This window comes from Aspergillus fischeri, genomic scaffold (genome assembly GCF_000149645.3).
Source record: "Aspergillus fischeri NRRL 181 1099437636264 genomic scaffold, whole genome shotgun sequence".
Lineage (NCBI taxonomy): Eukaryota > Fungi > Ascomycota > Eurotiomycetes > Eurotiales > Aspergillaceae > Aspergillus > Aspergillus fischeri.
In genome coordinates, this window is record NW_001509762.1 from 2,563,829 (window position 1) to 2,588,403 (window position 24,575).

The window sequence follows — 24,575 nt, forward strand, 5'->3', positions numbered from 1 at the left end:
GACCTCTATCAAATCCTATACTGCTAAGCAACTCCACCGAGTACTAACGCAGTGCTTCCTCCAGGTTCAGCAAGGTCACAGTAACCTTGTTGTTCTGTCCATTCAACACACCAGCGCCATTAATCAAGAGCATCTTCGGGTCCTCCTTCAGAACCCGCAGCGACCGTGTATAAGCGTTCGGCTCAGCAGTACGGATCTCCCTCCATGGGCCCTCTCCCAGCGCTTGGTTGACGAACACGCTGCTGGAGGAATATGCGCTCACGATGATGGTGCCGTTGACGCCGCCGTACGGGGACCAGACAACATAAGGCGACGAGGTGGGGACATAGCCCGTGGTCGTGACAAGGCGCTGGTGAGGAGCCGACAGGAAGTTCTCCGGGTCGGAGGAGATGCGGTAGTAGACGGGGAAGGAGTAGCTGTCGGTGCCAAAGAAGGAGCCGTATTCGTAGGTGTAGATGTACTTGCCATTGGGGAGCTTGGCGACCACGGGCATGCCGGGACGATCGGTGTAGGTTGGGTAGGCACTGTTACAGTCAGTCTTGTTTCGCCGCAGTGATGGTAGACGCAGGGTGAAGTTGGACATACACATCGTCAACGACAGGACCCCAGTTCTTCAGGTCCGTCGTAACCTGGTGGACCATCTTCTGGCCGTGGGTGGTGTTGGCTCTCTGGTCGGAGTAGTAGCAGATCAACTTGCCATTACTGTCATGGACTGTTAGAACTGGACTGGAACGATCTTTATTCCATGGAAACTTACTGAACTATCAGGAAAGGCTCCCACACAGGTGTCAACCCGTTATCAGGTACAGCCCTTCCGCCAGCAGCAATGTGGCTCACAAACTTCCACGTCACACCAGAGTCCCGCGACGCATACAGCTCAATGTGCGTCGACGACAAATCGGTGGGAATGGCGCTGCCCGCCATCAGAATCGTCCCGGCGGGGAACGACCCAATGCGCTCGGGAAGTCTGTACAGCTCCGGCTGGTAGCGCAATCCGTAGCCATATACCTGGTCGTGGACCCGCGAGATTTCCTTCCAGGTCCGTCCGTGGTCCCTGGACCGGTAGATGGGGAAGTACACTTGCGGGGGCTCCTTGGAGTAGTTCTCCCAGATGCATAGGAGGTCCCCATTGGGCAGCTCCAGGTTGCGCGCGTACAGGACGCGCGGGACGTTGTAGTCAGCCGGGGGTTGGAAGACGGTCACCGCATTGTAGGTTGGGATGGTGGCCCGAGGGACACTTGCGGCCAAGGCCAGAGGCGCGAGGGCCAGAAGGCTAAGGAATCTCATTGTCAGTCAGGAACTTGCGTGCTTGACAGCTTGAGTTGTCAAAAGTATTCCTGTAGACTGCCGCAACCCGGGTTTTATAGTCGACCATTGTGATGCTCACTTGGTCAGTCTCCAATCAATCGAATCATGATTAGATGAAAGTGTCGCAGCGAGGAAGAGTATCGAAATGCGGAGAGGGCTTCATCCCGCCGGAGTTGTCCCCTGTACGGATTCGCCCAGAACCACAACTAGGCTGCTAGGCAAAAGCTAGCTACTCTGGGAATTTCCATCAATCGTATTCCTGCATCTAAAACGGAGGAAAATGAAGACTCTAGATGCCATCGTGATTCTGGTCGAGAAGTCAACGGTGCCAAAATTTGTCGTGTGAAGGAGTTTGGCAGCATGCAGAGACTCAGAAAGGAGGCATGAACGGCTTCTTCAGGTCAGCAGCGGTTGTGTTGATAAGCGGGGGATCTGCGGCAACGGCAGAGCGTCTCGATCTTTCGATCTCTTCAGCAATCAGCCACGAAGAGAGGAATGGATGAACGATCATCATTAGTCGAGGCAGAGTCGTGCAATCAAACCGTAGTACGTCATATGCTCGGAGAAATGCCTCGGAGAAATGCCCAGGTTGGCTTGAGGAAATTGATGTGTAGACACGACGTGTGGAGTGCAGGAAGCGGAGACATAACTCTGGGGTGAAAGTGAGACATCCAGATCTTGCCAATGATGTGACTAGCTAGCGCAGATTAGCCTGTTACAATTAGTCTGTTTTAATGCGGGGAACCGAGAGAGGAACTCGTCAGGACTCAATTTATTGATCATCGGAAGACATACCGGTTTAATCCAGGGAATGAGGCGAAGAGAAGTTGTACGGAGGACGGAGCAGATGGCGGCCACCCTATTCTCGCAGATGACAGTGCCCTGCTCAGGTGAAGACTGGACTCACTGAAGAGTGAAGACTTGATGTTTGCTATCACTCGGAGAATTGCAAGCCCCAGTCTCGAGGTTACACAAACCATCGACTGTGATGAAGACAGACACTGGCCTCCTTTCAAGTGACTGTCTTTGATGCAGGACAAGAGCCAATTGGAGAAATATAGCGTACAACAATGCCAACAAGTGATCATAATTGCTATGATTCTATACATGACGTTGTGCTACATATTCGATATGACTAGGCTATTTATTACGCTCATAACCCAGACAAGAGTATCCAGATTGAAAGACTGAAGATTGCTCCAAAGACTCTGTATCAACATCTTAACGATGCAAATCCCACAGACTCAGACTGTAGCTCTTGTCTCCGAACTCGGAGGCAAGGTGGAATTTGACGATAACTATCCTGTCCCTGTCCCTGGTCAAAACGAGGTGCTGGCAAAGGTCCTCTATACCGGTGTTTGTCAAAGTGGTAAGTTCACCCAGTACCAACTGGAGCCATTCTCCTAAGCATTCAGATCTCCACACCAAGAATGGAACTGCAGCCGGTGCCGACGGAAACCCCATCACGAACATCAAGCGTCCTCACGTCGGTGGACACGAAGGAGTCGGTCGGATTGTGGCGCTGGGGCCTGGTTGCGGACCTGACTTGAAGGTTGGAGGCCTAGTAGGGATTCGCTTCGCCAGTCGTGTCTGCAGACGATGCGAGTTCTGTCTTGCCGGGACAGAACAGTATTGCATCAAAAGCACCAATCATCTGCACCACGAGGATGGGAGTTTCCAGATGTACATTGCTCTCGACGCGGACTACCTAACGATCCTGCCGGATGACATTGATCCGCAGGTCATTGGGCCGGTCTTATGCGCTGGAGTGACGGCTTACAAGGTTTGCAATCCCCCATCAGTTCCGTGGTCTTCTAACATGTTAGGCCGTTCTCAACGCCAACACCAGAGCGGGAAACTGGCTCGTTGTAGTGGGTGCTGGAGGTGGCCTCGGACACCTCGCGGGTAAGATCGTTCTCCCGTCAAACCACAAGGCAGCTAGCTGACAATGCATCAGTTCAATACGCAAAAGCCCATGGCGCGCTGGTTATCGGAGTTGACGCTGGCGATAAACGAGACTTCGTTCTAGGACTTGGTGCTGTCGAGTTCATCGACTTCAAATCTACCGACCCTGTGCAGCGTGTGCACGAAATCACTGGACTAGGGGCACACGCTGTAGTTGTGACAGCCGGCAATGCAAAAGCTTTTGCCCATGCATGCGACATGCTGCGCGTCGGTGGCACACTAAGCTGCGTCGGCATTCCCCCGGGGCGTCCTGTGCTGGAGACCCCCATCTGCACCATTGTTATCAAAGGGCTCAGGATCACTGGCAACCTGGTTGGTTCGCTCAAAGAATGCATGGAAGCGGTTGAGTTGGTCCGTCGGGGAATGGTTAAACCAGAAATCCGCGTACGGCCATTCAGGGATCTGCCTCAAGTGTATGAGGAAATGGAGAAAGGTGATATTTCAGGAAGGATCGTCCTCCAAATTGCAGAAGATTCTCAAGACAATTATCTACCCTAGAGGATTTGCCAAGTTTCTCTTGGTCCTTCTGGTTCTGTCTGGAAGTATGTGATATTCTTTTAACGAACTCCATTCCGCTCCAGCATGACTTTCCGCTAATATATCTCTTTAGTTGGTGTCAACTGTATTGCTATCTACTCAGGTGCGCTGTCCGCGCAGCTTTTTGCCAAGCCCTTTGCAAAACTCCCACGGGTAGTCTGGTCGTTCCTCGTGTTCGTCTGCATTCTCCTTCTCGGTATCGCTGGTCGAGACCACCTGTTGGACGTCCTGGAGAACTTCTTGTCACTGCTGGGCTACTGGAACACCTCTTTCTTCGTGATCTTGTTCACCGAGCACTATCTATTCCGCGGGGGTAGCCTCTCCAACTACGATCTCGATGCGTGGAATACACCATCAAGAATGCCTGTCGGCTATGCCGGACTTACTGCTTTCCTTTGTGGTGCCGCTGGATGGATCGTCGGCATGGTCGAAACCTACTATGTAGGTGCTATTGCGAAGATGATAGGTCAGGATGGAGGAGACGTTGCCAATGAGTTAGCGTTCGTCTTCACCTCAGTTACTTATATCCCTCTAAGAAAACTGGAACTCAAATACGTTGGGAGGTAGATGGGTTGACCTTCCGCAAACCGCTTGTATATTATAGCAATTCATTCATATTCTGAACTAAGTCCGTGACTGCTATAGTAGCTGGGGGAGGATGGATCAAGTCCATTACTAAAACGGGCCCAAAAGCCATGACAGACAGTGTATACTGGAGACTTGCGTCTAAGTCTAAAGGCGTGAGCTGACAGGTACGTTAAGGCGTCATGTCCACCACCGTCATCCAGTATTACCTTGCAAGCTCGCCAGACCTATGGCATGGGGGATTTGATGACCGAGCTCATGGAGATAACCGTCTATGTAAACCGGTGCAGTCCCGGTACCAGCACAATGGTGAGCGCGGTCGGATTCTAAGTGATGCAACTCACCTGAGCGGTTCAGTTTGACGTTGAAGATTCAGTACAGGACTGTACTGTGTATATGTGGAGATCCGACTGACAAAGCTGTCTTCTTACACTGGCTCCAGAGGATGGGCAACTCTCGTCGCTGTTTCCCATCCTTTGGCGGCTTCTTGACTTGAACCAACTTGAGATATTTCTGCTATTTAACTGGCTCTTCTATTTTCTATATCTTGCTACAACCTTTTACTATAATTGGTTGTGATTATGATATGTTGGTTCTTTGGCTGTTATCGAACTGATTCTCTTTTATCTGGATAGGGAAAAGCGACCAAATTATGATAATCGCGAAATCTTTACAGGAGGCTTCATAAGCTCCGAACGAGAAGCAATTCATCAATCGTCTGCTTTTGAGACGAGACGACAAGACCTGTGTGAAATAGCTCTTATTAAGGAGTATACGTTACTCTGAGCCGGACCTTTAATGATCCTGAGGGCAAAGTTCTTCCATTTTCCCCTAGAGCTATCGCTTTCATTGCCCGTAGCAAAACAAGCCATCCGCAGAAGCCAGCCATCAACACCAGTGATCCAGTAGTCGGAAACGCCCTGTCTGTTCCTGTTCGCCAGTTAAGAAGTGCGAGTGTCTCTCTTCGATAACAGGGTCATAGTGTCTGCTGGACCTCTCCAGCGGCCAGATAAGTCAAGAACAATAGATAAGACTTCCAATCGCCACTGTAGAACCGATATAGTTTCGACCTTTGGATCACTAGCTTGTCTCCATCAAAATATGCGATTCTCCCGTGGCATTCACCCATGAATGACAGTAACATCACCTACCATGATATGGCGCAGAAGAATCAGTCCTATCTGCCCTATCACTCTTCTCTGTATTGGGAAAAGGCAACTTACAGGGGCCACAACGTGTTTCTCTAACCCATCTGTGTTCAAGCGCTGCATCATAACGCCTAAAATCGTAAGGATCTCTTCCCGAATCAAGAAATCCTCCTGCCCTTGAATGGCATTGAACATCAAGACTTTGATATGAGGTGACTTCGCGCCAGGGCGGAACCAGTGCGCGCTAATGTCCCAATCTCTTTCGTCAATGGTGTAGGGAAGACGGTAATTCGGGAGGTCAAGATAGTTCCTATCCACAACACCGTAAGTTAACATTCCATCAAACATAGAGTGACACATTTATCCTTACGAGCATCTCCAACCTGATATGTTCTTTAGTGTTGAACCGTTAGGCTTCCGGGGATATTGTGACATCAAATACGTTAGGTAGTTGGTGACAAAACGGAGGCGTCCTCTTAGCCCGCCCCCGATCCCAGGGTAAGGCGGGCCATGATCGATATACTTCTCGGCAATGCGAATATGTTGCTGTCCGAGGATCATCCATATCTATTGGGTAGATATCCTGAATATCAGAGGCAGGCCATGGTGTGAAGAAGGGGTTAATCAGGTCATGGCGAAGCTGTATCTGAAGCGATACATGGCAATCAGGGTCGATGAAAGGATGCCTCCAAAGATTGATTGTGCCATAAATCTGCTGCAAAATTGATACAGAGTGTTCTCTCCCCCTGTCTTTCACCTCTCTTTCGCTGAAAAGCCTCAATCTCTTAAGGGTCTCTCCCAAACCGTGAAGAGTACCGCAAATGGTATCTCCAATTTTCAAGAACATTATGAGATAGATAGCAGCTTATAGCGCAGAGAAGGAACTGAAGGCAATTAAAAACTGGCAGATGATAGGTGTAGCCTAGGCTGACAGGTGTGTGGTGGGTGCTGAAAGAGATATGAGGGTGAGAAGTTGTGTCATTGTGTGTCGTCTACATATGCCAGATTTGTTGAAAGCTTTATTCCAACCAGGGAACCTTCTTCTGTTCTCCCAAATCTTAGTAGATGTAATAACTATACCGGGCTCGCGGATGCAGAAATAGGCAGAGACTTCTACTGCAGCTTCTTTAACATTCAGACCATCTGGTGTGGGAAAGCGCGAACCTGCCTAGATATCGTAGCCGCTCATGGGGAGCTCTCCAGAAAGACAATACACGATATCACCAATATGGGCAGTGGCTTCAAAGTACTAAAACGTCAGTCTGCCATGTTTCGTGTTTTATGGCCCGTGATGATGTGGTATGATGAGTAGTTGTCTAGTGTGTCCAGTCAGTCTATGTCCAGTCCGTAGTGTTCGTTTGTACTCAAGCTTGAAACCTAAAACAGAAAAAAACAACTATCAAACTGACTCCCTGGGCCAAAGGATCTCCATTATAGATGCTGGCTGAAGGGATGAGAAATGGTTGTTGTGAATTGCAGCGGTAGGAATACTATTACTATTTAATGTACGGTGTATAGAGAAGTTAGGTATACTACTCCGTACTGTGGCACAGATGCAGTTATAGCCTATAGGAATCCAAACTAAGATATATTGGGTGTAGTTCAATCGAATCGCATAAGGCAGTGATGTGTAGCATGGAAAGGTCACACTTCTTCTCATCAAAACCCATGCACAACCATGGTCTTTCCACCGTTACCCACGGTTATTAACCTCCGTAGTAGCTTACCGATAGCTACTACTCAGGTACATGACTACCTGGCAATCTGTAGAATGTGAGGTATTCTGTTATTATACTGAATAGGAACGTCAGCAGGACTCGCCCTCTTTCAAGGCACTCGAGACAAGAATTGAGGTCCTATAGCTTTCAAATCCCGAAACAGGGAGTATCATCAATGCCATTTTTTCATGATCCTAACACAGGATCTAGAGACAGTGACTATTGAAGTGAGATACAATGAGCGAATCCGAGAAAGACACGGGTATGTCAATGCTGGGGTCCAACCTGTGACTGGGATACAAGCATGGACGCAAGGGGGAAGTGTGTTCATACATCCGGACGATTCAAAACGATGGTGTACCTGCAGAAGGGAAAGCCGTACCTATGTAACTGCCTAGGATATTCCTTGGGAGTGCCTATTAACTGCTTGCCTGTCTCGACCTTGGATGACTGCCGAGATCAAAGAGAAAACCAGTGGGTAATCACGGAACGCGGGAGAGGTCTGAGCACCCTCAATTTTGTCCTACAGATGGTTGGAATTTAATTTTGGCCGAGTTTGATTGTACAGAGTTTCCAGCTTTCTCCAGATATATCAGCCTTTGAATTAATTAGTAGGTATGTTCTGAGTTCTGAGCTCTGGCAGATTTTTGCCACGACGGATGTTGCTTTCAAGGTCAAAGGAAAAAGTAAAAAGAAAAGAAAATGGAAAAAGAATACGGAGTCGACTCCGAAGTTCATATTGACTCAGGACCACTAACGACATCATCTGTCTCAGTCTCCCAGACACTCAAAAGTAAATCACCAAACTTAAGGAAAATTCTAGACACATGGCTGCTCTCTCTCTTCGATACCAGCATTGAATTATTAGACGGAGAACGGTTTCGCACGGCATCTTCCGTCTCTTGTGGCTGTTTCCCCTCAAACTTATTGACAACAGCCCGATTTTCAATGGTATCAGACTGTAACATAAGGTCGAACAGCATATTTAGGTACGCCTTCAGCAGTCAACAACTCAATAGGCCCTGAAGCCCTTAACAGAACACCACACCCATCACGTCTCACCCTTCGGGGACGGTTGTAGCTCGCTGGTTGTAAGGCGGGGTACAAAGTACAATCTGTGGCTTTGTGCCCAGCTTCGATCAAACGTCCTAAAAGGAAGAAAGAGACATTATCCATGGTCCATGATGTGTCTATCAACCTACCCCTACTCCCTTACCGAATATCACAATGATAATTTCTGGTGCGGATGCAGTAATTGGCTACTGCCGGAACAGAAGTACATCTCTGGAGACCTAAAAGAAAGAACCTAGGGCAGTTTAAACTTCTAGAACTAATTATAGTTTCGTTCTGTAACATGACTGAAGTCTTTATGCGAGGATATCAAGCCAAGAGTTTCCCTCGATAGGTCAAGTGGCTACCGTACTATCCCGTCACCATGATATGGGGTGACTTTCCAAGGCCGACCATTCGATACAACCCTTATCAAACTACCATGTACACAGTACATAGAAGAGAACTGGTAGAGACCACCGCAAGAATTGATAAAATATCTCATATCAGACATCTACAGTACTCTCTACAGGTAGAATTGTATCCCGGCTGCTGTGCTGGTCCAGCCAGTCAAGGCAATTTAACTCAATCACTGGCTCCTTCAAAATTTGAGATTCAGGATCAAGAATAATAATAAGAAATTTCTGCTCATCTATCCCCAACTTTTAGCACATTGTCACTTGGCTGGAACTTGTCTGTATCATCATCATTCATCATCGCCATCATTCATTCATCCATCCATCCATTCAACCCCCTGTCCGGTAGTTCTTGCATGATTGTTATTCCTCCTTGTCATCCCCTTGGTGCACTACTGCAGATCGGTGTGCTGAGCTGTCGGACTTATGCATTTTTCCTGCAACCTGCTGGTTTGATCTCTCACACTCGGCTGGCATTTACTACCTATTCTCCTTGCCCACCTCAGGTGATAGATACGTATCACTGCTTCTTTCGCTTCTGCCCTTGTAACCAAAAGTCCCAATTTCTGTTACCGCCTATGTCGGAGGCCTCTTTGCTGTGACTGATCCAGTGGCTCTCCACGTGCTAACCGCTGGTAATTGGGGTCACGGCTAGCCCGCGGCAGCTTCTTTCGCTCCCTCTATCTGGGTTTTCATCCCGTCCCGCAAATCACTCGATCTTTGCAGCAACACAGCGGTATGCCTTTTGCCCCCTAATTTTTCCGGAAAGGTCAATCAATAATCATATTCATCAAGATCCATCCACATATCCCTTGCACAAACCAGCGACCGCCAAAAAAAGATACAGAAGGGGTATCCAGGAGCACCGCCTCACCTGGTGGCTTTCCCCCACCTTTTTCCAATCGAGCCACTCAAGCATACCTGTCACCCACCTTGTCACTACACATCAATTCGCCGAACCCCCTCCTAATCGCACATCATGAGCAACGACGGGTTTTCGTCCTTAAAATTCAGACGAACGTCTAGCAAACTGCAAAAGGACCCTCCTAGCTTCTCTTCCCGTATCCTTAGAAGTCAGCAGAGCAACACGTCACTCAAAAGACACCCCTCGGCGCCTGTCTATCCCCGTTCCTCTGTCAGTGGCAGTCGAGAACATTCGCGCACAAGATCCAACGCATACGGTTCCTCTTCATCGTCTCTCGAGCAACACAGTGGGGGTCCATCTCCTGTCCTTGCTGGCGGCGACTCCAACAATTCCTTTTCGAGCAAGTCCCGCCCGGGGCGGTTTTCTTTCAATACCGACCCCAGCTCTGATGAATTGACCGGTTCCCCGTTTGATTCACGGGGCATGCTCAGTGCATTGGAAGAGAACACCGCAGAGTCCGAGAAAAGTCCTCCGCCGCAACCGCCGACGTTACGATCCTACCACACCAGCCCCGATTCCCGCGGACTCAGACAGTCGGCGAGTTTCACCGCTTTACAGAACCGTATGGACGCCTTCACCCAGAAAAGCGAAAATGATCAATCAACAAACACGAAGAGGCACTCGGACGAGGCGAGTGGAACAAAGGTCTTTGGGCGGAGTAAGAAGAGCAGCTTCTCGAGCTTTGTCAACAGCATGTTAGGGTCTCCCCGGGGCATCAAGATCTCCGCCCCCGAAAACCCTGTTCATGTCACCCACGTGGGCTACGACAACCGGACCGGCCAGTTCACCGGCTTGCCGAAAGAATGGCAACGGCTCCTGCAAGAAAACGGTATCTCCAAGAAGGAGCAGGAGGAGCACCCTCAAACCATGGTCGACATTATGCGATTCTACGAGAAAAACGCTCGCGGAGATGACGAAGTCTGGCACAAGTTCGACCACGCCTATGCTCATCATCAACCCACTGCAAACACACCGGGGTCCCAGCGAAACTCGCCTCCAACGAGCCCTCGGTTCCCGCAGAATCACGAAGGCAGTTTTGAGAATCCACGCGCGCCTCCTCCAATACCCCGTGGTGCTCCCGCTGCCACTCAGGCGATGTCTCCACCAATCGGTGGGCTTGTTCCCAATCGAGCACCTCCGAAGCCTCCTGCTCCGGCCAGCATGACACCTGCTCGACCGGCACCGCAGCCGCCAGTGGCACGGCCGCCTCAAGACGCATATGCCAACCAATTCGACACGCCTCCCATCCCAGAATCTGAGCCTTTGCCGTCCGAGGCACAGCGCAGCCGGTCAAATTCGAAGACCAACGGTGCGCAACCGCAATGGGCACAGCCCGGTGCCATTGCTTCGCCAGCTCAGTATCAGCAGCAGCAGGAGCAAGCGATGGCTGCCGCTCAACAAGCGATCGTACAGAAGCAACTGGAGCGCAGCCGAAGCCAACGCCAACAGCAGTCACGCGGGCCAGAACTCAAACAGCCCATGCAAATGGGACATTCGCAGCACGCCAATGATCATACTAACGCGTTGCAAGGCCCTCAGAAGGTGCAGCCCGTTCCAGCAGCTCGTCCTCGACAGCGCGCTCGTCAAAGTAATGCTGTGGACGTAAGGGCGCGGTTGCTTGCCATCTGTACTCCAGGTGATCCGACGAAGCTCTACTATAATCTGAACAAGATCGGTCAAGGAGCATCGGGCGGCGTTTACACTGCTTATCAACATGGCACGAACAACTGCGTCGCAATCAAGCAAATGAACCTGGACTTACAACCAAAGAAGGAGCTTATAATCAACGAGATCCTCGTCATGAAAGATAGCAGACACAAAAATATTGTCAACTTCCTCGACAGCTACCTCCATGGCTTGGATCTGTGGGTAGTGATGGAATATATGGAGGGCGGTAGTCTGACTGACGTGGTTACGTTCAATATAATGACTGAGGGACAGATTGCAGCTGTCTGCCGAGAGGTAAGCTTACCATGGAGACATACAAAGCCTGTGGAATAATGCTGACGGCCAGTCAGACTCTGAGTGGATTGCAGCACCTCCACTCAAAGGGCGTCATTCACCGGGATATCAAGTCAGACAATATCCTTCTCTCCCTGGATGGCAACATCAAGCTGAGTAAGTCACTTCATAACCCCGTTGCGATTTCCCCCCGCTAACAATGCGAAGCCGATTTCGGTTTCTGCGCCCAAATCAATGACTCACAAAATAAGCGAAACACCATGGTCGGCACCCCGTACTGGATGGCTCCTGAGGTCGTCACGAGAAAGGAATATGGCCGCAAGGTTGATATTTGGAGTTTGGGTATCATGGCCATCGAGATGATCGAGGGCGAGCCGCCATATCTGACTGAGTCACCTCTACGAGCCCTGTACTTGATTGCCACCAATGGCACGCCAACCATCAAGGACGAGCATAACTTGTCCCCCGTCTTTCGCGATTTCCTGCATCTTGCACTCAAGGTTGATCCCGAGAAGAGAGCATCGGCCCATGACTTATTGATGGTATGTTCACTCGATCCACCTTCGAGGGCTTCTTGATACTAATGTCGATTAATTTAGCATCCCTTCATGTCCCTCTGCTCCCCTCTAACCCACCTGGCGCCGCTTGTGAAAGCTGCGCGCATGAGTAGAGCCCAAGAAAAAGCTCAGAAAGGGGGCGCTTGATCTCTTCTCATCTGGCTGTCTTTCTATATGTGTCATGTCTTTGTCTTCTCTCCCTAGATACCCCTTGCTCCTGATATTCCTTATCTTGCTGCATTATGATATGCTGGTACTGCATAATGGCAGAATATTTATGATGTCTCTTTTCTTCGCTGCGTTCTTTTCCGAGCTTGGATGTCATAGATGGCAATGACCTGACCGCGATTGTTCCTCCGTCTTCTTTTCCCTTACCCTCCTTCCAATCTTCAGCCCTGCTAATACATTTATTTCATTTGATGTTCGGGTGCTTTGTCTTGAAGCAATGACCTTCCATCCCATCCTACTCTCTACCTCTCCACCGTTCTTTGGGCGCTGTAGCATGGCATGTGCGCCGGAAAGAGGTGTACTTCATTCAGTCGAATGATTGTCATGTGCCTTAGCTCCCATTTTTCTGCTGTTACAGCTACGTGCCGATGCTTATGTCTCGACTGATTTGCGTGGGAGCTTGACTGAAGTATTTTGAGCTTGTTTCTTGAGCCTGTACTATCTCTGTAGACTTTGCCTGCTCTACTCGATTCTCATCCACCCTCTCTTTCCACTGGATTTATCTGATGCTCTGCTTATAGTCCCTTCTGTTTTTCACGACGAGCCATTTTGGCTCAACCACACGCTATAGCTACCCCGAAAAGTGTACAAACCTTTCTTTGCTGATGTTCATCGCAGAAGGAGATACTTTTACCAGTTAAAGCAGCGATTAAGAGCAAGATCTTGAGCGTCTCTACTTCCTATAGTGCTCATGGCAATGCAGAGTCATGCAATATGATTTCCTTTAAACTGATTAACTCAAGAAATAGTGCTCAAAAAGTGTGATAAGAGACGTAGATAACACCAGGAGCAGTCCAAGGCACATGGAATTATGGTTTACTGCATCTGGAATACTCTCTTTAGCAAGTGAAGCTATCAAACTGAAGAGTATGTGCTACGGAGTCGGACATCGTCATATTTGGAGGCCTGTCCCCTGCCCTGCTGACTCAGGTGGAGCAGGCACTGCCCTGCGGCTGCGGACCATCGTCACCTGTTTTGCATCAGGTTGCAGCCATTACACTTTGCACCCACCTCCTCTCAACTGTTTTTGAATTGGAATTCTTGTCTCTCTTCCAGTGAGAGCCTATATCACTAAGCGTTTTGCGATATCCCGAAATATCTACTTCCCCTCTCACGCCTTAACGATTTACACATACCGCGACCGAACCGTTACCCCCGCACTGTCAGGCGGACCGCACCCCAAGGAGCTATCTACTATCTAGCTACCTACCATAGTTGACGTCGACGGACTGAACCACTGCCGCTCAAACATCGACAGAAGGGACTTTCGCCTCAATTCCTTGAAGGCATCTTATATACTGGTCTCTTCGAGTATCTCTACGTCGGCATTTCATTGAGTTGTCATTGAGTAAAAGAGCAGCACATCTCCGACACAATTGTTCTGCCTGGGCGGGAGGATTGAGACAAGAAAGGAATAATGTTTCGCGCACAACAAAACGCATTTGATGATGCAGTCGGTAAGTCTTTTATTCTGTAAACATGTTGTTTTGTTGTTTTCGTGTAGACTGCATGTTGTTGGAGGATTGCTAACGGCTGTTTGCTTCAACAGCCAAGGCGACGGACGAGAACCTGACCTCCGAGAACTGGGAATATATCCTCGTATGCGGCCCTCTTGAATTTCGTGGTTGCGTGGAAAAGGAGAAGCTAATATCGGGTGACTAGGATGTCTGCGATAAGGTTGCTGCTGAGGAATCGGGGTAGGTTTGCTGCGAGGCGTTTGTCCGAGTCCGCAACTGCAGTTGATGCTGATGGATCTTCTCAAAAGGGCGAAGGATGCCGTTGCTGCGATGATCAAGAGATTGGCACACAGAAATGCCAATGTGCAACTTTATACCCTAGAGGTTTGCGCTCCTTGCGAACGTGGAATAATTACCTTTGGTGTCTGACTCCCGGCTTCTGTCTAGCTGGCCAATGCATTGGCTCAAAACTGTGGCCCAAAGATACACCGCGAACTCGCGTCGAGAAGTTTCACTGATGCTCTTCTTCGTCTCGCGAATGACAGGGTGAGCTGCGCGCACTGATTTCTTGAGGATCGTACTGACAGGACACGCTGCAGAACACTCATCAGCAAGTCAAACCAAAGATTTTGGAGCGCATGCAGGAGTGGGCGCAGATGTTCGCCAACAACCCTGATTTCGGAATCATGGAGCAGGCCTACATGAAGTTGAAGACGCAGAGTAAGCTCACGGAACACCAAAGCTGGCCATGATGCAAGGACTGATCTCTTTTTCTCAGATCCCAACTTACAGCCTCCGTCTAAACCCGGGAAACGAGAGATTACCGAGGCGGATCGCCAGAAGGAAGAAGAAGAATTGCAGATGGCGCTGGCTCTTTCCATTAGGGAAAAGCCCAGCGCGGCCCCTGAGCCTAAAGCAGAACCAAGCACGTCTGCCTCCGTACCGGCCAGCCAGACCCAAGCAGCGACATCGCAAGCGGTGCCGCCAGGTACTTCCGCAGCTACCGTCTCCCGGGTCAGAGCATTGTTCGACTTCCAGCCTTCCGAACCGGGTGAATTACAATTCCGGAAAGGGGACATTATTGCAGTGCTCGAGTCCGTGTACAAGGACTGGTGGAAGGGCTCATTAAGAGGCCAAACTGGAATTTTCCCTCTGAACTACGTGGAGAAACTGCCCGATCCAACAGTAGAAGAGCTGCAGAGAGAAGCCCAAATGGAGGCGGAAGTGTTTGGGCAAATCAAGAATGTTGAGAAGCTTCTTACGCTTTTGAGCACTCGTAGCTCGGAGTTGAATGTGCAAGACAACGAGGAAATCACGGCTTTGTACCACTCGACATTGTCGATTCGGCCCAAGTTGATTGAGCTCATTGGGAAGTATTCTCAAAAGAAAGGTATATCGATAAAGACCTCGCGTTGCAGTTCCTTTGGCTAATATCGATTAGATGAGTTTACGCAGCTCAATGAAAAATTCATCAAAGCCCGGCGAGACTATGAATCTCTCCTGGAAGCATCCATGTCGCACCCTGCACAACCCCAGTACGGTCGACCCGGCCAGACCCCGTACGGATACCCTGGACCTGCCGCGCCTCTTGGTTATCCACAAGGTCCTCCACAATCGGATCCTCAACGGTACTTCAGCCCACGGCCGCAGGACCAGACGCACATGTATCCTCCAACGTCACACTCACCTGATCCACGCGGCCGCACTCCACCTGCTGGTCCATCCTTTCCGCAGCACCAGCAACCACCGCCAGACTCATACCAGCCTGTTCACCACCGTCCAGAATCTACATATGACAACCCACAAGAATTAGGTACTTCTGTATATGATTCACCTGTCGAACATCCGTCTTCAAGTCAGCGGTTACCCTATCCTCCCTCTGGCGCACCAGTTCCACCTGGTGTCCACCAGCAGTTCCAGCATCAGCAACAAGAGTACCCGCCTTCAGGCTATCCCCCCGAGGACGCATCCAAGCCTCCTACTGCCGGCTTCGCCTCCCAACCCCCGCAACAGACACTACAACAACCTCCTTACCCTACGGCACCCGTCGCTCATCAACCGCCTCCATCGCACCAGCCACCACCAGTCCCCAGTACGGCGTCGAAGCCAACCCCGTATCCTTCATTGACACCTGGAACACCCAGTGGAGGGGAGTATCAGGCCTACAATCCATCGCAAGCTGGCGCAGCCAACTCGAATCCTAACTCTTATTACCGATAATGGGAGGCCCGACCGACGGTGACCTCTTCGTTGTGTATCTTTTCTATGAGCTTCATAGCTTTTTGTTTGTTTCACATCCATGAAGTATAATGAGCTTCTGTGGGGCTCGGTTTCGTGCAAAGCACTTCATGTTGGCAATTTCTGAATAGTATATTTCACACTCATAATGCACAAGAAGTGCTTGCGTTAAGCAAATGATAAAAACAGCCATTGAAAGATAGATAGCACCGTACATGTGTTCAGGTAGGAAACCATATTCAGGACGCTAGACCTAATCAGGGTCCCCGTGTCTTAACAGAAGCATTTCACGTGATGCCATGGTCACACCTCATCAGGTAACTGTTGCCCTCCATCATAACAGTTCCTGGTATCTTATCAGATACAATTCTATCATCATTCCATTCACTTTATGATCAAGATGACTTGTCAATGGTACCAGTAAAAGTGCAGTCCCGTCTTTTGACCCATCATTGTGCCATAACCTTGAACAAGAAGACGTCTCAAATCAGCTTCCCCGCAATCGCGCCTCCACCGAACGATGTCTTTGTTCGCCCTGCTTCCGGATGGGCAAAATTATATCGTTCTCTGAAACCACGAGCGTTCTCTCTTGATCGGCACACATAAATTTATTATCGAGTCTATCCCATCTGGGATGCTGAGGCCATGGAGGCCGATTGGGACGAATTGTCGCGCATTCCGGTGCCTCCTCCAAGCCCGCATGGCCTACCGACCGCCGCGACGACAATAGCATTCGACGATGTGTCTGAATTACTTTGGGCCGGAAATGAGTTTGTAAGTTTTGTTGGTTCTGGGGTCTTACTTCCGATGCTGATATACGGCCGCGGTTACTAGGGCCGAATCACCTCATTTTACGGTCCCGAACTGCAACGCTACACTTCTGTTCGCGCTCATCCGGTATCAGATGGCCCTGTCCGACAAATTCTGTTCCACGAGAGGGGCGTCATATCATTATCACCAAAGAGTGTGCACATGATTACGCGACGTGGACTCACGCAATGGCATATCAGTCACGAGGAGATGACGGATCTCTACTGTATGAGCTTGACGGCGCAGCTTAACAAGATCATTGTTGCGGGATGTCAGAGGGCGATGTTTACGATTGACATTGACAAGGGAATTATTGTCGACAAGCTGCATACAGATCACAACTATACTCTGATGAAGAAGAGTCGATATCTCTGTGCCGCGACGGATACGGGATCGGTCAACGCGTTGAGCCTGACGGATTTTCGGGTGGTGAAGTCTTGGAAGTCACATGGGACAGCAATCAATGATATGGATGCTCGCAACGATCTATTGGTTACCTGCGGCTTCTCAGTCAGACACCTGGGTTCCCCGATCGTGGACCCTCTGGCCAACGTGTACGACTTGAAGACGCTTTCGCCGTTACCTCCCATCCCTTTTCATGCTGGAGCTGCGTATGTGCGCATGCATCCGAAACTATCCACGACGAGTTTTGTTGCTTCTCAGACTGGCCAGCTGCAAGTGGTTGATCTGATGAATCCTAATGCGATCAACCTTCGCCAAGCCAATGTATCTTTCATGCTGGGGATTGACATTTCGCCATCCGGAGAAGCTCTGGCTATTAACGATGCGGAGTGTTCCATCCATTTATGGGGCTCGCCGTCTAAGATTCATTTTAATGAGATGAGCAAGGAGGTCGAGTTCGCAGATGTCGTCCCTCGACCGCCTCCCCTTGACTGGTCTCCAGACACGCCTTTGAATATGATTGGGATGCCATACTATCGGGAACGGTTGTTGTCTGCGTGGCCTAGTCATCTTGTGTTCGAAGTCGGCAGTCCTCCCGCGCCCATCGACCAGAGTCTCATCCCCTATCTTCGCCCTGCGGAAATGGGGCATTACGCGCCGAACCCGAAGAAGACACGGCGTTATCAAGTCGAAAATACCCGTGCGTTGACGACCGCCGAACCAGCTCTTATCGCTCCCAAATTCTTAAGTGAAAAGGCAAGGGAGCAGAACAAATTCAAATCGGAAGCCTCCGTGAGCGACACGGCGGAGGCCCTCGCAGGCGCGAAGCTCAATGGAGAAGCCGAAGACGATCCTCTACTCAAGTACAGTAATGTCGAAATCAAATACAGCCGGTTTGGTGTGGACGACTTTGATTTTAGGTAAGAACATTTGGACTCCTTTGATTCTGAGAAGACTCATCCAACATTGCGGCAGATTCTATAACCAGACCACCTTTTCCGGGTTGGAAACACACATCGCCAACTCCTTCACGAACGCGCTCCTCCAACTCCTCAAGTTCATTCCTCTTGTGCGAAACCTCGCACTTCACCACGCAGCAAGCACCTGTATATACGAGACTTGTCTCCTGTGCGAGATGGGATACCTGTTCGATATGCTTGAGAAGGCCAATGGACAGAATTGTCAAGCCACCAATCTTTTGAGAACTTTCAGCAGCTATCGAGAAGCTTCGAATCTCGGCCTGTTCGAGGAGAACCTAACCACAAAATCACTCTCTTCCGCCATTCAGTCTGTGAATAGATTTTTCCTCAACCAGATCGCGCACGACTTCCGCATGATTGTCCCGAGCTCCGATGATTTAGACCAGAGACTTTCGACCATTGCGTCTGAATCAATTCGATGCATGTTTTGCCAGAATGAGATCGTCAGACCTGGAAACTCCTTAGCCAATGAGCTAATTTACCCGGCCATTGATATCAAACAAGCTCGCAGAAATCCAGCCTTCCGGTTCTCGAATATCCTGCGAGCAAGTATTGAGCGAGAGACGCAGAACAGGGGATGGTGCAACTATTGCCGGCGCTATCAGCAAGTGACCATAAGGAAATCTATTCATCGCATGCCTCTGGTCTTGATACTCAATGCGGCTCTCAGTAACCCCATCTGCAGAAGATTGTGGTCGATCCCTGGCTGGTTGCCCGAGGAGGTGGGCATTGCCGTTGACAACGGCCAAGTTATGTGTTTCGAAGGAGACGAGCTCAAGACTCAGTTGCAGAACAAGCTGCCTAATCTTGTGGTATATGAGTTAGTAGGCCTTGTCTCTGAAATTGACATTCCAGAGCATCAAAAACCGCACTTGGTGTCATTCATCAATGTCTCTATCTCCTCTCGCGAATTAGAGGCGAAGAACAGGTGGCACTTGTTTAATGACTTCCTTGTGACAGAAGTCGACAAGGACGAGGCTCTTCGGTTCAATCAACCATGGAAGTCGCCCTGTATCCTTGCGTATCAGGCGAAGGATGCTCGCCATGCTGTCGATGACTCCTGGAAGAATGTCCTGGATATTACTCTGCTTTTCCGCGATTGGTCATTGAAGTGAGTGAGATTATATCTAAGCTAACATCTTTTGTGCTAACGAGAGACCCCAGTGGTGGCCGTGCCGTGGAAACCCGCCAGACACTTACAGAAGAGGAGAAGCCAACTCCTGGCACTCCCGTTGCTCTTGACACAGAATTCGTTGACCTCGAGAAAGCGGAGATCGATGTGAAAGCCGACGGGTCACAGGAAATTGTGCGACCCAGTAAAAGTGGGCTTGCTCGAGTGTCCGTCCTTCGGGGGTCTGGAGTCCATGAGGGAGTACCTTTCATCGATGACTATATTACTATCAAGGAGCCGATTGTCGACTATGTCACTCAATATTCCGGTATTAAACCTGGCGACTTAGACCCAAGGACCAGTCAACACAACCTGGTCCCTCTCAAAGTTGCTTACAAGAAATTATGGCTGCTTCTCAACCTGGGTTGCGTCTTTGTCGGCCACGGTCTTGCTTCCGACTTTCGCAAGATCAACATACAGGTGCCTAAGAGCCAGACGGTTGACACACAATACCTTTACTTCCACCCTGGCAAGAACCGGCGGCTTAGCCTCCGATATTTGGCTTGGGCCGTGTTCAAAGAATACATCCAAGAAGAGCCGGCTGACAATAACCAGGGTCACGACTCAATTGAAGATGCACGCATGGCTCTTCGTCTGTGGAAGAAGTTCCAGGAATACGAGGACGCAGGTATTGTGAATCAAATCTTGGAAGAAATTTTCCGCGAAGGATCCAAACTCGGTTTCAGACCGCCACCTCGGAATGGCGTCGCGACGGTCCTTTCTAGACCAGGCACGGCAGTGACCATGCAGAATAGCAGCGGTCGCAACACACCTAGCACACCTGATGTAGGGGGTGCTGCCACAGCCACAGCTACAACCAGCGCCCCAGCGACTCCCCGACAGGCATTCCGACGTTCGATTGCTCTTACGCCGAGTAATGGCACCTTTGGTGGACCAGGGGCAGGGGATTTCTTCGGGGGAAGCCCTCTGAAGTAGTTTTGCATATTTGCAGATGCATCGCAGAAGGAATGCGATCTTTCACCGAGGGCTCTTCCTGATCATGGCATACACATGGCACACGATAGAAGGGATACATGGACATGATGTGTTGCACCTATCCCGATCATGTAGAGCGGTTTTGGATTGCTTGGGAATAATCATAGAAACACCATTACCACACTGTATATCCGATGGAGTAATAGAAACTCCCGGCTGTGCAATGAGTGGCTTCATCCGTTAGACTTGCATTAAAAATGAATAAACAAATTTTGCTTTTATCTTCGGATACACATAGTTGTTGATAGCCCATCTACAGTTGACGGAAATACTGCAAACCGAGAGCAGCAACTGTGGAGAATGACGTGGTGGCCTTGAACCTCTCACCTTCACAACAATCCCGCGGACCTCTAGCTCTCCCCTGTTCATCACCTTTCCGCTGCCTCTCTCTCAAAGAACGCATTTCATATAAGAATTGGGAAAGACTCAGAGAAGTGTAGCAGGGCCACTTACTCTTTTCTGTCAAGTATCTGCTTTGAACTCCGACCCCCGCCCACACCAAGATACCCCTCGTCACGATCCTGCTGCCCCGCCCTTTCAGACCTTGATACAAAGTACTATTCCACCATGTCGCGACTACGTGTGAAGAACGTGAGTTATGATGACGATGACTATGATGACGGATATGACTCGCCCGACCCGGAAGAACAAGAGATCCTCGAGCAATGTACGGCGGAAGTGCTTGCGCAGTTACTTTCCGGCGAACCCTCTGTGACGGCGACTCGGGATGAAGTCCAAGAGGCGCTGTGGCATTACTATAACGATGTGGAAAAGTCGGTTAATTACTTGCGAGGTGGGTTGGTGGATGCTGTTGAAGAATGCTGAACGTGGTGAGAGGAGGCTGACTCGGGTTACTGTGGTCCAGGGAAGAAAACGAAAGAGATTAAGAAGAAGCAGAGCCCTGCTCCTCCGGTAGCGGCCAAGGGGAAAGGTAAGCTCTTTGCTATACAGTGTTTGTCTTTTTCCGTCTTTACTTGTGGTTGGGCTCGGATTATCCGCAAAATTTGCCAATCAATGTTGAGACCATTGTGAGTATATCACTCCTTCCTTTGACGTTCTGAATAGTCGACTGACGCCGCCTTGGAATTTTGAGTGTTCAATGTTCTAACAGGTCTCTCAGTGCCGGCATACCCTTTACCTCCTATCGCGTCATCGCCATCCTCCCATTTCTCGGCCAAGGACTTCTTTCGTGATTCGCCATGGCTTAACGTTCCCGCGCATCGCAAAGCGGAGATCCTCATCGAACCTCTTTATCCTCGATTGGGTTTGCTTGGAGGCGCTCCGGAGAGTAGTGGAAAAGTGTCAAAGTTGGCTGCCTTGGCTGCTGCGCGGAAGAAGAAAGAGACCGACAAAGCCGCATCAGGTGCACCGACAACTCCTAGCGAGCCTGGTACTCCCGACAGAACGCCGGTCGAGTCCAAACTAGCTTCTCTGTCCTTACGGGAAAGGCTTGCAGGGAATGGCAAGGCGCAGAAGCCGTCGGAGAGTGGGCAATTGCTCCGTACGGTGAGAAGAGGGACACCTCCCGAGAATCCTCTAGCTCAGAAGAGGCTATCGCCTGAGCCTCCCAAGGCAAAGAATTCAGAGATGATTCCCGTTGAACCTACAACGAGGAAGCCATCTGCCGGCGAAGAGGAAAAGGAGCAGCCCAAGGCCAATATTCGGGCACCGCCGTCTACATTTGCTAGCACTATCGTTGGAGCCAATACGCGGCCTCAAATCACCGAGCCCAGCCACTTGTATTCAAGCACAGTTGATCTCATGCAGATCTACGGACAGGATCTTACTGAACCCTTTGACTTTGCAGGTCCCAGCCCGGATGACGTGGTTCTAAATGCTCAGAGCTCAGCTAAAGGTTTGGCTATTCGGAGAAAGATACAAATTGTTCCCTAATAGATAGGCAGGCTTCAAGTCGAAACAACCTGCGTCAAAGTCAGCAGGCGACAAGAAGAGCCAGGGTGACCTGGCTGGTGGCATGAACAATCTTAGTGTCCAGGAGAAGGTGGCTGTCAAGAGCAAGAATTTGGATGTCTTGTCGGAGTACAATAAGTCTCAACGGAAGAGGGCAATGAACTTTGCGGTTATCGGTCAGTAGTCATCACCTACACCATGGTGGACGCCGCTGACGGAGAAGTCAGGTCATGTGGATGCAGGAAAAAGCACACTTATGGGACGTTTACTGGCGGATTTGAAAGCTGTTGACCAGCGGACATTGGAGAAGTATCAGAGGGAGGCTGAAAAGATTGGTAAAGGATCTTTTGCTCTTGCATGGGTACTTGATCAGGGTACCGAGGAGAGAGCGCGCGGTGTCACGATTGACATTGCGACGAACAAGTTCGAGACGGAGAATACTGTCTTCACGATTGTGGATGCTCCAGGACACAGAGATTTCGTTCCGAACATGATTGCAGGAGCCAGCCAGGCAGACTTTGCTGTGCTCGTTATCGACTCTGGAACCGGAAATTTCGAGTCGGGGTTGAGGGGCCAGACCAAGGAGCACGCCCTGTTGGTACGGAGTATGGGTGTGCAAAGAATTATCGTTGCCGTGAACAAGATGGACGCGGTGGAATGGAGCCGGGATCGGTTTGAGGAGATTGAACAACAGATCTCATCATTTTTGACGACTGCCGGGTTTCAGGCGAAGAATATCGCCTTCGTTCCCTGCTCGGGCTTCAGAGGAGACAATGTCACCCGACGCGCCGATGATCCGAATGCATCATGGTACACGGGCCGTACTCTGGTTGAAGAGCTGGAGGCAACCGAACCTTACAGCTATGCGTTGGACAAGCCATTGCGCATGACGATCAGCGATGTCTTCCGTGGCAGCGTGCAGAATCCTCTTTCGATTTCTGGTCGGATCGATGCCGGTAGCTTGCAAGTGGGCGACCAAATTCTGACTATGCCTAGCGGGGAGACGGCTACCATTCGAAGCCTAGAAGTGGACGGCGAGCCGAGCGACTGGGCCGTGGCTGGTCAGAACGTGGTTCTCAATCTGGCGAATATCGATCCTATTCACCTTCGGTCTGGCGATGTTATTTGCCGCCCATCAGCACCCATCGCGAATATCACCTCTTTCACAGCAAAGGTGCTAGCGTTCGACCATCTAATGCCTAGCATGGTAGATATCCACCGAGGACGACTTCACGTTCCGGGACGGATCAGCCGCTTGGTCGCGACGCTCGATAAGGGATCTGGCTCGGTAATCAAGAAGAAGCCTAAGATTGTTCCGCCTGGTTCTGTGGCACGCATTGTGGTCGAGATGGACCAGGCAGTGCCTCTGGAAGCACCTACGAGGATTGTTCTACGATCAGGAGGCGACACGGTGGCTGCTGGCTTGCTCGAATGAAACCGAGTACATTGATAGAGGTAGTCTTAAGTATATAGATACCACTAGAATATATGACTAGGGATTGCATATTCTCTTGGAAATCGCTTTGTTGCTTTGATGTTTTCCAAATTGCCACCAAGTATTGGACTTGTTCCGTAGTGAGAAAGGCATACGATGCAATTCCTAGTATTGTTCATTCTCGAATCTGATAGCTTGACTCTTTGGGACTAGTTACAGAGTTACTCTGTAGGGCTACGAATATAAGCCTGTAAGGCTAAGATAATGACCAGCTGTCCACTTGGCATGCAATACGCAGAGTATGATTATATCCTTCAGTCCGAGATTGGGTGTACTGTTCTGAGTTTGACTCAATAATAGGTATTGCCAATGCCGTAACCATTGGATATTGTCCACGTATCCACAACTGCCAATTGAGTGAAGCAAAAGTGTCCTCTTCTAGCAATTTCGATCGACTGCTCCACATTTCCCTGGCATTGAGCCCTGATTTCCCCTTTGGGAATCGCCGTGAATGAACGCCTCGGGATTTGGCCGGCAGAAATCGGGCGGTGAAGGACCCTGCTGACTCAGTTCAGCCTGGGAGACCTGCAGCAGCCAATCACAGGGTGAGAAGTAACCTTAAATGCAACTCCTGCGAAAAGGCCAGCATGGCCGCTGCGATCTCTTTGCCGCCGCCAACCCATACAAGAAGAACAAAGCTGGCCGTAGCTTCCTGGACATTCTTCTTCCTCTTCTTTCTTCAACTCGTCCCTTCGACAACCCCGTCGTCTCTCACT

General features: G+C 50.0%; 7 protein-coding genes across 7 annotated transcripts, besides 2 other annotated features; 5 read left to right on the forward strand and 2 right to left on the reverse strand.

The window, feature by feature from the left end:
- Positions 1 to 43: 43 nt before the first annotated feature.
- NFIA_081320 (sialidase family protein) lies at positions 44 to 1,287 on the reverse strand (the record flags this gene model as incomplete). Its single annotated transcript, XM_001260084.1, has 3 exons — positions 44 to 524; positions 586 to 702; positions 758 to 1,287. 3 exons carry the CDS (start codon positions 1,285 to 1,287, stop codon positions 44 to 46), a joined length of 1,128 nt encoding a protein of 375 aa, XP_001260085.1.
- Positions 1,288 to 1,866: 579 nt separating this feature from the next.
- Positions 1,867 to 1,892: a microsatellite.
- Positions 1,893 to 2,535: 643 nt separating this feature from the next.
- On the forward strand, positions 2,536 to 4,377 carry NFIA_081330 (alcohol dehydrogenase; the record flags this gene model as incomplete). Its single annotated transcript, XM_001260085.1, has 6 exons — positions 2,536 to 2,677; positions 2,724 to 3,091; positions 3,135 to 3,213; positions 3,266 to 3,657; positions 3,719 to 3,815; positions 3,884 to 4,377. The coding sequence occupies 6 exons, from the start codon at positions 2,536 to 2,538 to the stop codon at positions 4,375 to 4,377; spliced, it is 1,572 nt and encodes a 523-aa protein (XP_001260086.1).
- Positions 4,378 to 5,371: 994 nt separating this feature from the next.
- NFIA_081340 (uncharacterized protein) lies at positions 5,372 to 5,879 on the reverse strand (the record flags this gene model as incomplete). Its single annotated transcript, XM_001260086.1, has 2 exons — positions 5,372 to 5,542; positions 5,619 to 5,879. The coding sequence occupies 2 exons, from the start codon at positions 5,877 to 5,879 to the stop codon at positions 5,372 to 5,374; spliced, it is 432 nt and encodes a 143-aa protein (XP_001260087.1).
- A 3,154-nt stretch (positions 5,880 to 9,033) lies between these two features.
- Positions 9,034 to 9,060: a microsatellite.
- A 646-nt stretch (positions 9,061 to 9,706) lies between these two features.
- Positions 9,707 to 12,318, forward strand: pakA (mitogen-activated protein kinase kinase kinase kinase STE20; the record flags this gene model as incomplete). Its single annotated transcript, XM_001260087.1, has 4 exons — positions 9,707 to 11,614; positions 11,671 to 11,770; positions 11,822 to 12,156; positions 12,214 to 12,318. 4 exons carry the CDS (start codon positions 9,707 to 9,709, stop codon positions 12,316 to 12,318), a joined length of 2,448 nt encoding a protein of 815 aa, XP_001260088.1.
- A 1,498-nt stretch (positions 12,319 to 13,816) lies between these two features.
- Positions 13,817 to 16,076, forward strand: NFIA_081360 (ESCRT-0 subunit protein HSE1; the record flags this gene model as incomplete). The annotated part of the gene is made up of 8 exons (XM_001260088.1): positions 13,817 to 13,856; positions 13,949 to 13,998; positions 14,062 to 14,096; positions 14,165 to 14,240; positions 14,304 to 14,402; positions 14,456 to 14,576; positions 14,635 to 15,246; positions 15,298 to 16,076. The coding sequence occupies 8 exons, from the start codon at positions 13,817 to 13,819 to the stop codon at positions 16,074 to 16,076; spliced, it is 1,812 nt and encodes a 603-aa protein (XP_001260089.1).
- A 663-nt stretch (positions 16,077 to 16,739) lies between these two features.
- On the forward strand, positions 16,740 to 20,393 carry pan2n2 (poly(A)-specific ribonuclease; the record flags this gene model as incomplete). The annotated part of the gene is made up of 4 exons (XM_001260089.1): positions 16,740 to 16,868; positions 16,929 to 18,226; positions 18,282 to 19,397; positions 19,451 to 20,393. The coding sequence occupies 4 exons, from the start codon at positions 16,740 to 16,742 to the stop codon at positions 20,391 to 20,393; spliced, it is 3,486 nt and encodes a 1,161-aa protein (XP_001260090.1).
- A 627-nt stretch (positions 20,394 to 21,020) lies between these two features.
- On the forward strand, positions 21,021 to 23,799 carry NFIA_081380 (putative translation elongation factor EF-1 subunit; the record flags this gene model as incomplete). Its single annotated transcript, XM_001260090.1, has 5 exons — positions 21,021 to 21,246; positions 21,319 to 21,384; positions 21,574 to 22,308; positions 22,358 to 22,540; positions 22,592 to 23,799. The coding sequence occupies 5 exons, from the start codon at positions 21,021 to 21,023 to the stop codon at positions 23,797 to 23,799; spliced, it is 2,418 nt and encodes an 805-aa protein (XP_001260091.1).
- Between the last annotated feature and the right edge of the window lie 776 nt (positions 23,800 to 24,575).